This window comes from Pristiophorus japonicus, chromosome 10 (assembly GCF_044704955.1).
Source record: "Pristiophorus japonicus isolate sPriJap1 chromosome 10, sPriJap1.hap1, whole genome shotgun sequence".
NCBI lineage: Eukaryota > Metazoa > Chordata > Chondrichthyes > Pristiophoridae > Pristiophorus > Pristiophorus japonicus.
In genome coordinates, this window is record NC_091986.1 from 186,914,367 (window position 1) to 186,928,947 (window position 14,581).

A 14,581-nucleotide genomic window follows, 5' to 3' on the forward strand; every position below is an offset into this window, starting at 1 on the left:
GCTTGGGGGCTAGGCAACAGAAGGCATGGCCACCAATGGTTGAGCGATTATAATCAGGGATGCTCAAGAGGGCAGAATTAGAGGAGCACAAACATCTCGGGGGGTTGTGGGGCTGGAGGAGACTCCAGAGATAGGGAGGGGCGAGGCCATGGAGGGATTTGAAAATAAGGATGAGAATTGTGAAATCAAGGCATTGCTTAGCCAAAAAATACACAGCCAGCAGTTGAAAATCGGCGCTTTAACGTCCAAGCTGGGCAATATTAAATAATTTTAGATCTCATCACTACTTCCAGCAGTAGCTTGCTTTATTTCCTCAAGCCTGATTTCAGTGGTATAAACAGAATGCGAAATATCTGTTCCACTGGTTGTTTTTTTGGCTAATGGAAGATTGTTCTTTTTTTCAACACCTTTCCGTGCCAGCTTACTTCGATACGTTTCCCCAGTTAGAACATAAAGAATTGGATCTAGACAACTATTTGCACTTGCGAGGGGCCTGGTCAGCTTGTAGGCCAGGTTGACTGCATCTAGCGTACTACAGCTCACATGAAGACTTCTTGCGGAATAGTAAATGGAGCGTGTGATGTGGAAAGGTAAGAAACACAAGACAAAAACAGTGAGTACAGTAATAATCATCTTGATCGATTTTTTCCTGGATCTGGCATATTCGGGGCGTATGTCATTGGGTCGAAGGAGTTTCTTAGCCGTAATTCCATAGCAGATCATGACCACTGTGAAGGGAACACAAAAAAGCAACACCAACTGTACAGCGCTGTAAATCACAAACTTATTGAAATGTATTTGGTTTGCAGTGTCATAACAAAGGGTGGTGTTCCCAGTATCCTCTATGTTGACAAATACAAATATGGGTGCCTGGAAGGCTATCACAACACCCCAAACAACAATGCACACTATCCGGGTATATCGCAAATTGAACCACCTCAGTGAATGCATTGGAAAGCAGATGCCCAGGAATCTATAGATGCTCATACAGGTAAGAAAAAGGATACTGCAGTACAGGTTGGTATAAAATAGGAATCGGACAATTTTACACAAAGCTGCCCCAAAAGGCCAATCATTGTGTCTTGCGTAGTAATAGATTAGCAGAGGCAATGATATAACATACATGGTGTCTGAGAGAGCTAGGTTGAACATGTAGGTGGTTGTTATGTTCCATGGTCTCATTCGAAACACAAAGACCCATATTGCAAGAGCATTGAGAACAAGTCCCACCACAAACACTATCGCATAAGACACTGGAAGTAGAATATATTTAAAGTCCTCATTAAAAGTACAATTGTATGGATTCTCCTCAAAAATTTCAGTCATGTTCAAGTCACCAAACCAGGATTGGAGAACTTAATCTGAATTTATTGTTTTGAGCAGCTCTGGTCCGACTTCATTTCCGATCCTTTCCAGAGTCCCTGAACAACAAAGAAAGGTTTAGTTTAAAATGAGAATTTCATCAATTTTTTTATTTGCATTTAATCTTTTATGATGTCACGATGTCATGGATTGACAATAAGGACACCTCAGCACAATGGAGCTTCTACCCAGAGGTAGGACAAGGATCCATACACGTGTAGTCCATTCCCAAATGGTGGCTTCCCCTTCTGAGTTATGCCATTAGAGAAAGCTGGGTACTTCTCTATCGGCGGGGTGAGTCAGCTCTTGCCACCGTATCGCACCAACTAGCCAGTACTGATGGCTATGAACAGATCATCTGCCTGCCTTCTTGAGCAGGGTGTGACGCAAAAGGCAGGAGGAAACTGACAGGGGGTGATGAGGAGAAAATATAAAGTAATTTTGAAAGTAGATCAGTAATATTGATACAAATGTGTCTTCAATTTTAGACTGCATAACAGATCTTGTGGAGAAGGGCAAATCTGATGTAAAGGTTTTTCCTCTGTCAACAATTCTCATAACGAAAGAGCACAGAGAATGTGGCATTGGTGCTTCAGAGCTTTGAGGAAATAATTTTTAACAGAACCAAATCTGATTGTACTTGCTATCAGTATGTTCATTTGTATATCTGACACTTGGCGAAAACGTATCTTTTTGTTGATGTTTCCATACTAACAGAGTGTAGTTCCAATGAAACAACTGCAGTAAGGGAGGGAGAGAGGAAAGGAAGGAAGGGAAGAAAGGAAGGCAGGATAGGAAAGGAAGATAAAGAAAGAGAAAGGAAGGGAGGGTGGCAAGAAGGAAGACTTGCATTTATATAGCACCTTTCATGACCTCAGGATTCCCAAAGCACTTTACAGCCAATATAGTATTTTTGAAGTATAGTCACTGTCATAATGTAGGAAATGTGGCAGCCAATTTGCGCGCAGCAAGCTCCCACAAACAGCAATGTGATGATGACCAGATAATCTGTTTTAGTGATGTTGGTTGAGGGATAAATATTGGCCAAGACACCAGGGAGAACTCCCCTGCTCTTCTTCGAAATACTGTCATGGGATCTTTTACGTCCAGCTCAGAGGGCAAACGGGATCTCGGTTTATTGCTTCATCAGAATTTTTGCTGCACCTCTGACAGTGAAGCACTCCATCAGTACTGCACTGGAGTGTCAACCTAGATTTTATGCTTAGGTCTCTGGTGGCACTTGGTAATCGGTAATTAAATGATACTATCATTACCTCTAACAGGATTACATATGTAACGATAGTGCAGCTGTCTATGGCAGAGATTTGATTAAGCACCAGCCAAACATTTTAATATTTAATCTGCTTGCTGTTCTTTAATAATTTTGCAAAATTTGCAAAGGCAGATAAAACTCAATGGTCACCAAACATGTCTCTAGGCTGCAGCTTGTCTCTCGGATGAGAGTTTTCCACAACAATGATTTCAATTGTTGCTCAACTGGAACAGAGGGTAACCCTGATATGCAGGACATTACATACTAAATACTTCAAATCCAAATCTATGTAAACAGAACACCTGCCGAGCAAGCCCTTCAGATGGTCATGAAGAAAATGGACAGAACAATAAAAATGGTGAGGAAGACAACTTCTTAAATATCCAACTATGATAGGACAGAGAAATCTATCTTTAACAGTTACATAAGACAACAATTAATTTGTATTAACGCTGGGAGTAATTTTTTTTTTATAATTAAAATTTCAGAACTGACTGGTACAGGCTGGATAGGCACCCATGTCCAGGTACAATTGGTACGAGTATTGTACTGTTTCCAGAGATGTCGTCAGTACGGATCCAATTTAATATTTGAAATAAGATGTAAGATTTAACAGAACTTGAGTACCACTCTGACATATATGGTCTATTGATTTGGAAAACTGTTCTGTTTATGCTATGTAGGAGAGGTGGTAGTCCGAGGAAAACATGGGCCCTATGCCTCTTAAATGCATTCACCCTCCCAAAGCCAGCTTGCACACAATGCACAATGATTTTTCCTTAACATGGTTACTCCAATGAAATTGCCTCAAGAAATTTACTGTTAACAAAACTTTCAAAAATTGTAAGTAAATAGATATGTTTGAACACACAATGGGGCAAAAGTGCATGCATTTTTCTAGGTGCATGGAATTTGAAGTCATTGTGTATTTAGTGGTCAGGATATAATTTAGATCAGGTCTTAGATCTTCTGTGTGATATGTCTCAACCAATTGGGCATCCCAGGAGATTTCACAAATTCACTGATGTGAGAAAAAAAAACTTGCATTTATATAGCGCATTTCACATCCTTAGGACATCCCAAAGCATTTTAGAGCCAATGACTGAATTTTGAAGTGTAGTCACTGTTGTTATATAGGCACACACAGCAACCAATTTGCACACAGCAAGGTCCCAAAACCAGCAAATGAGACAAATGACTAATGAGGCCCAAACTTCCTATGGGCCATTTGTGTAATAGAATGAGGTAAGTATTGCGTATGCAATAACTCAATAGGCTTAGTACCGTGAACTCAATCAGGTGCGACCTGACTCTACTTTATTAGCTCTCAAAGTGAGGATTAAACATGGAGACGTTCTTTATATACAAGGGCTGCACATGTGTGTCTGTGGCCCAATGAGCTCCAACGGTCGCTCCCCCTGGTGGCAGGTAAACCCAGACATACATACATTACATCATTCCCCCCCAAGATTTTGGTATTAGTCCCATTTACAAATTGAGACAGTCTGGGGCTTCCCTTCCCTAGTTGATCGTCTCAGTTCAATTCCAGATCTGGGTGAGCTCTCCGAGTCATTCATGACTTGAGGCTGGTTGCCGATCTAATGGGAGTGGCAGTGTCCATGTCAGGGATTGAAGGTCCAAATTCATTGCCAACAGCAGGGTCTTCTGATGGCTGAGTATGAATCAGTTGGTCATTGATGGTGTCTTCTTCAAGCTGTTCCGGTTCGTCTGTGTGCCACAATTTTGTTTGATCAATGTGCCTCCTGCATGTTTGCCCATTAATGAGCCTGACAATAAGCACCCTGTTACCCTCCTTGGCCGTAACAGTGCCAGTGACCCACTTGGGGCCTTGACCATAATTCAGCACATACACAGGATCATTAATAGAGATGCCGCGTGACACGGCAGTGCGATCATGATACCACTGCTGATGTTGACGTCTGTTTTCGACGTGATCATTAAGATCAGGATGGACAAGCGAGAGCCTGGTCTTGAGACCTCTCTTCATAAACAATTCAGCAGGGGGGACCCCGGGAAGCGTGCGGGATCTCATCCTGTAACTAAGCAGTATGCGTGACAAGCGAGTCTGCAAAGAACCATGAGTTACACGTTTCAGGCTCTGCTTGATTGTTTGGACAGCCCGCTCTGCTTGACCATTGGACGTGGGTTTGAATGGTGTTGACTTTACATGCTTTATACCATTGAGTCTTATAAATTCTTGAAACTCCAAACTCGTGAAGCACGATCCGTTGTCACTCACAACGATGTCGGGCAGACCATGAGTAGAGAACATGGCACGAAGGCTCTCAATGGTGGCTGTGGATATGCTGGATGACATGATTACACATTCTATCCATTTGGAATATGCATCCACAACCACCAAAAACATTTTGCCAGGAAAACATAGAAACATAGAAACATAGAAAATAGGTGCAGGAGTAGGCCATTCAGCCCTTCGAGCCTTCACCGCCATTCAATGAGTTCATGGCTGAACATGCAACTTCAGTACCCCATTTCTGCTTTCTCGCCATACCCCTTGATCCCCCTAGTAGTAAGGACTACATCTAACTCCTTTTTGAATATATTTAGTGAACTGGCCTCAACAACTTTCTGTGGTAGAGAATTCCACAGGTTCACCACTCTCTGGGTGAAGAAGGGACCTGCATAGTCGATGTGGATCCTCAACCATGGTTTGGATGGCCATGACGACAGATTTAGCAGAGATTCCACTGCAGTATTGCTTAACTGCATGCAAGTGCTGCACTGATGCACACATGACTCCAAATCAGAGTCAATGCCAGGCCAGCAAACGTGAGACCTGGCAATGGCCTTCATCATCACAATACTGGGATGGGTACTGTGTAAATCCCGTACAAATCTCTCTCTGTCTTTCTTGGGCATAACAACACGATTACCCCATAGCAAACAATCAGATTGAATGGATAGTTCATCTTTGCGATGGTTGTAAGGTTTGGTCTCTTCACACACTTCCCTGGGATTGGCTGACCAATCATCACTTAGGACACAACGTTTTGCAACTGATAAGATTGGATCCTGGCTGGTCCAGGTCCTAACTTGTTAAGCAGTGACAGGCGACTCTTCACTCTCAAAGGATTCCATGACCAACAGTAGGTCTGCGGGCTGTGGCGTTTCCACCTCCGGCGTGGGCAACGGTAAACGACTCAATGCATCGGCACAAGTCTCAGTGCCCGGTCTATGGCGAATGACATAACCATAGGCAGATAATGTCAGCGCCCACCTCTGGATGCGGGACGACGCGTTGATATTGATGCCTCTATGCTCTGAAAACAAAGATATGAGCGGCTTGTAATCGGTTTCCAGCTCGAAACGAAGCCCAAACAGATACTGGTGCATCTTTTTAACCCCATATACGCAGGCTAAAGCTTCTTTCTCTACCATGCCGTAGGCTCTTTCCACTTTAGACATGCTTCTCGACGCGTACGCAACGGGTTGTAGTTTTCCCGACTCATTGGATTGTTGGAGCACGCAACCAACCCCATGTGATGAAGCATCACAGGTCAATACTAAACGCTTACACAGGTCATAATGTACCAGCAATTTTTTGGAACAAAGCAGATTTCTAGCCTTCTCGAAGGCCCTGTCTTGAGATACACCCCAAACCCAGTTATCACCTTTTCTGAGCAGCATGTGCAATGGCTCTAATAATGTGCTCAATTTAGGTAAGAAATTACCGAAGTAGTTGAGAAGACCAAGGAACGAACGCAACTCCATCACATTCTGAGGTCTGGGTACATTTTTGATGGCCTCTGTTTGAGACCGTGGGCCTGATGCCATCTGCAACAATCTTCCTTTCCATAAAGTGCCATAAAGACTCACTTTGAACGTTTCAGCCTGAACCCCACTTTGTCCCGACGACGTAGAACCTCTTCCAGGTTGTGCAGGTGTTCAGCAATGTCACGACCTGTGACCAGAATGTTGTCTTGGAACACCATGATTCTAGGGACGGACTTCAGTACACTCTCCATGTTTCTCTGAAATATGGCTGCAGCCGAGCGAATTCCGAAAGGACACCTGTTGCAAATGAACAGCCCTTTATGCGTATTGATGCACGTAAGTTTCTTTGACGATTCGACAAGCTCCTGTGTCACATAGGCCGACGTCAGATCCAATTTGGTGAATGACTTTCCCCCGGCTAGCGTTGCAAACAGGTCATCAGCCTTTGGTAATGGGTACCGATCCTGTTTCAAAACTCGGTTGATTGTAACCTTGTAGTCTCCACAAATCCTGACAGTGCCATCACTCTTCAGCACAGGAACAATGGGACTAGCCCATTCGGTAAATTCAACTGGTGAAATGACCCCTTCACGATGGAGTCTGTCCAATTCCATTTCGACCTTCTCCATCATCATGTATGGGACCGCCCGGGCTTTGTGATGGACGGGTCTTGCATCCGAGTCCAGGTGGATCTGCACCTTGGCTCCCGTGAAGTTACCGATGCCTGGTTCGAACAACGAGGAAAATTTGCTCAGCACTTGAGCACACAAAGCGTCATCCACCGATGACAAAGCTTTAATATAATTCCAGGTCCACATTATTTTTTAAAGCCAACTGCTGCCGAATAGCGTTGGACCATTGCCTGGAACGATCCACAGCGATAGATCATGAACCGCCCCATCGTACGACACCTTGACTGCTGCACTGCCAATCACTGGTATGAGCTCTTTTGCATTTACTGGACTCAGCTTGGGTTTCACGGCCTTGGCGTCCCACAGCTTTTCGAAAGTCCGCTGGCTCATAATTGACTGACTCGCACCCGTGTCTAATTCCATAGATACCGGCACGCCGTTCAATTTTACTTCAATCATTATCGGTTGGCTCTTTGTCAGGAACGAATGTACACTATACACTTCCTCCTTGGGAATCTCGGGCTGCATTGCCGGATCCGCTCCGGATCGGTCATCATCATCCATGTGGTGTGTCGCAGCACGTTTGCTGAGCTGCGGACACATCTCAAACCTAAAGAAGGCATCATTATCTCGAGATATCGCTTTTACAAGCATGTTTGTTCTGAGGGCCAGGACGTGGCGGAATTTATTGCCGACCCGAGACGTCTCGCTGGGCCGCATGAGTTTGGAACTGCGTTGGAAGACATACTGTGCGATGTCTTTGTAATAGGCATAAACCACAAGGTGATCCTGCGGAAGCTGCTGGCTGCGGAAACGCTGGATCTGAGCTGAAGGTGCCCCATTTTCGCACAGCCTCTACAAATATACTGCCTGAAACCACACTGATGAGGCCGATGATTGCCCCCACAACACCAACAGGGTGAAATCGGATTCGTGCCCAGTGGCGGACATCGAGCAGCTACAGGTTTCGCAAACATAGTCGGGTAGGCCCTGCCAGGCGCAGCTCTGCCAACCGACGACATAGACTGGTGCACAGTACTTGCCGTGGAGTTCTGACTCTGCAAGGACATCTGCTTTATACAATCGACCGTGGTCAGGCAAACCTGGGCGATCATGATGGCCCTGCTCAGATCCAGCATTTCTGCAGCCAGCAGCTTCCGCAGGATCACCTTGTGGTTTATGCCTATTACAAAGACATCGCACAGTATGTCTTCCAACGCAGTTCCAAACTTACACGGCCCAGCGAGACGTCTCGGGTCGGCAACAAATTCCGCCACGTCCTGGCCCTCAGAACGAACATGCTTGTAAAAGGGATATCGCGAGATAATGCTGCCTTCTTTAGGTTTGAGATGGTCCCGAATCAGAGCACACAATTCCTCATAGGTCTTTTCCGTTGGACGTGCAGGTGAGAGCATATTCTTTATGAGGCCATAGATTTTTGGACCACAAACCATGAGGAAAACCGCCCTGCGCCTAACTGAGTCAGCGTCTTCATCTTATTGGCCACGAAGTACTGGTTGAGGCGATCTATAAAATCCTCCCAATTTTCTCCCAACACGAATTGCTCCAGGATTCTAATGATGCTCATTTTTTTTGGCGTGAAAGTTTGTATTGTGCCTCATCGGCAAATGTTGCGTCTGCAATAACTCAATAGGCTTAGTACCGTGAACTCAATCAGGTGCAACCTGACTCTACTTTATTAGCTCTCAAATTGAGGATTAAGCATGGAGGCTTTCTTTATATACAAGGACTGCATGTGTGTGTCTGTGGCCCAAAGACCTCCGACAGTCGCTCCCCCTGGTGGCAGGTAAACCCAGACATACATACATTACAGTAAGTCAGTCACAAGAGACCCGGCAGGGGTGGAACATCAGGTGGGACCCAGAGGTCTCCACTCAGAAGAGGAGCTACTGCAAGTATCTGCCAGGAGGTTTAACAATTTAGTAAAATATTAATGCTGATGGAATAAAACCAGATGAAGCCAATTATTGGTGGTCATGGGAGGTAAATCCAATTAATCTTCTCCAGGTTGTAATTCTCCACGGGCAATGTACAGCTATTGTTGTTTCATTCTGAACTCCATTTTGTGGCATAACCACTGGCAGTGTTTGATAGAAACATAGAAATTTACAGCGCAAAAGGAGGCCATTTCAGCCCATTGTGTCCACGCCGGCTGACAAAGAGCCACACGGCCCTCTGTCAGCAGCCCTGAAGATTACATACAAATCTATGAACAATGAACAATGGCGGACAGGTAAAGAGCATTCGGCCCAACCAATCCGCTCCACACAACCACGATACCCCATGTATTGCAACATTTTACACTCCACTCCACCTGAGCCATGTGATCTCCTGGGAGAGGCAAAAAAACAGATAAAAACCCAGGCCAATTGGGGGGAAAAATCTGCAAGAATTCCTCTCCAACCCATCCAGGCGATTGAAACTAGTCCAGGAGATCACTCTGGCTGTATTAGATTCCCTGAAGTACTTACCATCGTGTCTGCGCCAACCATCAAGAGTAATCCAGTCTAATTCCACTTACCAGCTCTAGGTTCGTAACCCTGCAGGTTACGGCACTTCAAGTACACATCCAAGCACCTTTTAAATGTGGTCAGTGTTTCTTCATCCACCACCCTTCCAGACAGCGAGTTCCAGACCCCTACAACCCTCTGCATAAAGAAGCTTTCCCTCAAATCTCCTCTAAACCTTCCATCAAACACCCTAAACCTATCCCAATCGTAATTGACCCCCCCATCAAGGGAAATAGGCCCTTGCTATCCACTATATCCAGGCCCCTCAAAATTTTATACAGCTCAATGAGGTCTCCCATCAACCTCCTTTATTCCAAGGAGAACAAACCCAGCCTATCCAATCTGTCCTCAAAGCTAAGATTCTTCATTCCAGGCAGCATCCTCGTAAATCTCCTCTGCACCCTCTCCAGTGCAATCACGTCCTTCCTATAATATGGCGACCAAAACTGCACGCAGTATTCCAGCTGTAGCCTAACCAGTGTATTATACAATTTAAGTATAACCTCCCTGTTCTTGTATTCTATGCCTCAACCAATAAAGGCAAGCATTCCGTATATCTTCTTAACCACTTTATCCACCTGGCCTGCTACTTTCAGGGATTTGCGGACAAGCACTCCAAGTTCCCTTTGTTCATCTACACTTCTAAGTGGCCTATTGCTTAATGTGTATACCCTTTCCTTATTAGCCCTCCCAAAGTGCATTACCTCATACTTCTCCGAATTAAATTCAATTTGCCACTGTTCTTCCCACCTGATCAGTTGATTGATATCCTCCTACAATCCATGACTTTTCTTTTCATTATTACAGCCAATTTTAGTGTCATCTACAAACTTCTTAATCATACCCCCTATATTCAAATCCAAATCATTGATGTATACCACAAAAAGCAAGGGACCTAGTACTGAGCCCTGCGGAACCCCACTCACAAAAACATCCATCAACCATTATCCTTTGCTTCCTGCCTCTGAGGCAATTTTGGATCCAACTTGCCACTTTGCCCTGGATTCCATGGTGACCAGTCTGCCATGTGTGACCTTATCAAAAGCTTTGCTATAAAATCCATGTAAACAACATCGTACGCATTACCCTCATCAACCCTCATGGTTACCTCCTCTACAAATTCAATCAGGTTAGTCAAACACGATCTTCCCTAAACAAATCCGTGCTGACTGTCCCAGATTTATCCAGTCCTTTAGGATTTTTTCCAATAATTTTCCCACCATTGCGGTTAGGCTGACAGGCCTGTAATTACTCGGCCTATCCCTTTCTCCCTTCTTAAACAAGGGTAATACATTAGCAGTCCTCCAGTCCTCCGGCACCGTACCTGAATCCAAAGAAGACTGGAAAATGAAAGTCAAAGCCTCTGCTATTTCCTCTTTTGCTTTGCCCAACAGCCTGAGGTGCATTTCATCCGGGCCTGGGGACTTATCCATTTTCAAAGCGGCTTAATACTTCCTCTCTCGTTATGATTATTTAATCCAGAGTTTCACACTCTTCCTCGATAACAGTATCTACACTGTCCCTTTCCTTTGTGAAAACAGACGCAAAGTTTTCATTAAGAAGTATACTCACATCTTCCACCTTCACACACAGATTACCCTCATGGTCTCCAATAGGCCCTACCCTTTCTTTAGTTATCCTCTTGCTCTTAATATATTTGTAGAAAATCTTTGGGTTTTACTTGCCAAGAATTTTTCATGCTCTCTCTTACCATGTAGCAGCCAAGTTCATAGCACCATGGGTGCTCTGCTGCACAGGAGGGCAGCAAAAAGAGCGGGAGAGCTATAGTGGTAGGGGATTCTATTGTAATGGGAATAGATAGGTGTTTCTGAGGTCGCAATCGAGACTCCAGGATGGTAAGTTGCCTCCTTGGTGCAAGGGTCAAGGATGTCTCATAGTGGCTGCAGGGCATTCTGGAGGGGGAGGGTGAACAGCCAGTTGTCATGGTGCATATAGGTACGAACGATATAGGTAAAAGATGGGTTGAGATCCTACAGGCTGAATTTAGGGAGCTAGGAGTTAAATTAAAAAGTAGGACCTCAAAGGTGGTAATCTCAGAATTGCTACCAGTGCCACGTGCTAGTCAGAGTAGAAATAGCTGGATAGTTAAGAAGAATACATGGCTTGTGGAATGGTGCAAGAGGGAGGGATACAAATTCCTGGAACATTGGAACCGATTCTGGGGGAGGTGGGACCAGTACAAACCGGACGGTCTACACCTGGGCAGGACCGGAACCGATGTCCTGGGGACATGTTTGCGAGTGCTGTTGGGGAGAGTTTAAACTAAAATGGCAGTGGGATGGGAATCTATGCAAGGAGACAGAGGGAAGTAAAATGGGGGCAGAAGCAAAAGGTAGAAAGGAGATAAGTAAAAGTGGAGGGCAGAGAAACCCAAGGCAAAATCAAAAAGGGCCACATTACAACATAATTCTAATTTAGAATTCAGCAGAGGAGGTCAAAGGGTTTAATTAGGAGGGGGAAAATAGAGTATGAGAGGAAGCTTGCAGGGAACATAAAAACTGACTGCAAAAGCTTCTATAGATAAGTGAAGAGAAAAAGATTAGTGAAGACAAATGTAGGACCCTTGCACTCAGAATCGGGTGAATTTATAATGGGGAACAAAGAAATAGCAGACCAATTGAACAAATACTTTGGTTCTGTCTTCACTAAGGAAGACATAAATAACCTTCTGGAAATACTAGGGGACCGAGGGTCTAGTGAGAAGGAGGAACTGAAAGAAATCATTATTAGTCAGGAAATTGTGTTAGGGAAATTGATGGGATTGACTGCCGATAAATCACCAGGGCCTGATAGTCTGCATCCCAGAGTACTTAAGGAAGTGACCCTAGAAATAGTGGATACATTGGTGATAATTTTCCAGCATGCTATAGACTCTGGATCAGTTTCTATGGATTGGAGGGTAGCTAATGTATCCCCACTTTTTAAAAAAGGAGCGAGAAAACAGGGAATTCTAGACTGGTTAGCCTGACATTGGTAGTGGGGAAAATGTTGGAATCAATTATTAAAGTTGTAATAGCAGCGCATTTGGAAAGTAGTGACAGGATCGGTCCAAGTCAGCATGGATTTATGAAAGGGAAATCATGATTGACAAATCTTCTAGAATTTTTTGAGGATGTAACTAGTAGAGTGGACAAGGGAGAACCAATGGATGTGGTGTATTTGGACTTTCAAAAGGCTTTTGACAAGGTCCCACACAAGAGATTAGTGTGCAAAATTAAAGCACATGGTATTGGGGGTAATGTATTGACATGGATAGAGAACTGGTTGGCAGACAGGAAGCAAAGAATAGGAATAAACAGGTCCTTTTCAGAATGGCAGGCAGTGACTAGTGGGGTACCGCAAGGTTCAATGCTGTGACCCTAGCTATTTACAATATACATTAATGATTTAGACAAAGGAATTGAATGTAATATCTCCAAGTTTGCAGATGACCCTAAGCTGGGTGGCAGTGTGAGCTGTGAGGAGGATGCTAAGAGGCTGCAGGGTGACTTGGACAGGTTAGGTGAGTGGGCAAATGCATGGCAGATGCAGTATAATGTAGATAAATGTGAGGTTATCCACTTTGATGGCAAAAACAGGAAGGCAGATTATTATCTGAATGGTGACAGATTAGGAAAAGTGGAGGTGCAACGAGACCTGGGAGCCATGGTACATCAGTCATTGAAAGTTGGCATGCAGGTACAACAGGCAGCGAAGAAGGGAAATGGCATGTTGGCCTTCATAGCGAGAGGAATTGAGTATAGGAGCAGGGAGGTCTTACTGTAGTTGTACAGGGCCTTGGTGAGGCCACACCTTGAATATTGTGTACAGTTTTGATCTCCTAATCTGAGGAAGGACATTATTGCTATTGAGGGAGTGCAGTGAAGATTCACCAGACTGATTCTCGGGATGGCAGGACTGACATCTGAAGAAAGACTGGATCGACTAGGCTTATATTCACTGAAATTTAGAAGAATGAGAGGGGATCTCATAGAAACATATAACATTCTGAAGGGATTGAACAGGTTAGATGCAGGATGAATGTTCCCGATGTTGGGGAAATCCAAAACCAGGGGTCACAGTCTAAGGATAAGGGGTAAGCCATTTAGGACCGAGATGAGGAGAAACTTTCTCAGTCAGAGAATTGTGAACCTGTGGAATTCTCTACCACAGAAAGTTGTTGAGACCAGTTTGTTAGATATAGTCAAAAGGGAGTTAAATGTGGCCTTGATGGCTAAAGGGATCAAGGGATATGAAGAGAAAGCAGGAATGGGGTACTGAATTTGCATGGTCAGCCATGATCATATTGAATGGTGGTGCAGGCTCGAAGGGCCAAATGGCCTACTCCTGCAACTATTTTCTATGTTTCTATTTTTCTATGTTTCTATAATATCCTTTATAATTTCACCTCTGAATTTTCTATATTCCTCCAGAGAATCCACAGTATTTAGCCGTCGGTATAGAACATAAGCTTTCATTTTATTTTCTTTATCTTCCCCTGTAGGTCCCTAGACATCCAGGAGGCTCTAGAATTGTTAATACCACCCTTTTTCTTTAAGGGCACATGTTTGGCCTGAACCCTCCGGATCTCCTCCTTGAATGCCTCCCACTGTTCAGACACTGACTTACCTTCAAGTAGCTGTTTCCAGTCCATTTTGGCCAAACCACTTCTCAACTGAACAAAGTTAGCTTTTTCCCAATTTGGAACTTTTATTCCTGGTCTATCCTTCTCCTTATCCATAACTACCTTGAATCTGTCACAATAATTTCCATTTTTTAAGCATATATTATATATTAAAGGGCCAGTAGATGTAAAACATGGCAACAAGCTTTTGGTGGGAGTCTTGTGTGGTAAATTAAGACATAGATTTGTGTAAATTGCTAATTTTATACTTGAACAGTAAACTATGACTACCCTCAACCCCCTCCCACCCCCACCACCCCGGCCCCCCCACCTCCTCCAACACCTTCCCCCACCACTGAACAATATCTAAAAGGCTTTAACACCCGCATGTCAGATTATAACC

The 14,581-nt window shown here is 44.2% G+C and overlaps 1 protein-coding gene across 1 annotated transcript; it reads right to left on the minus strand.

Moving 5' to 3' along the window:
• Positions 1–257: 257 nt before the first annotated feature.
• Positions 258–14,295, minus strand: p2ry2.1 (purinergic receptor P2Y2, tandem duplicate 1). Its single transcript, XM_070891333.1, has 2 exons — positions 14,184–14,295; positions 258–1,355 (listed from the first exon to the last, which is right to left on the minus strand). The coding sequence occupies exons 1-2, from the start codon at positions 14,293–14,295 to the stop codon at positions 271–273; spliced, it is 1,197 nt and encodes a 398-aa protein (XP_070747434.1). The 3' UTR covers positions 258–270.
• Between the last annotated feature and the right edge of the window lie 286 nt (positions 14,296–14,581).

Bases quoted from the DNA above. Each gene is read 5' to 3' on its own strand.
- p2ry2.1 (XM_070891333.1), bottom strand. From the start codon at position 14,295: ATGGATAAGGAGAAGGATAGACCAGGAATAAAAGTTCCAAATTGGGAA. The intron at 1,356-14,183 runs GTAAGTCAGTGT...ATTCAGATTAAG, and splicing joins CTGGAAACAGCTACTTGAAG to TTCTCCAATCCTGGTTTGGT.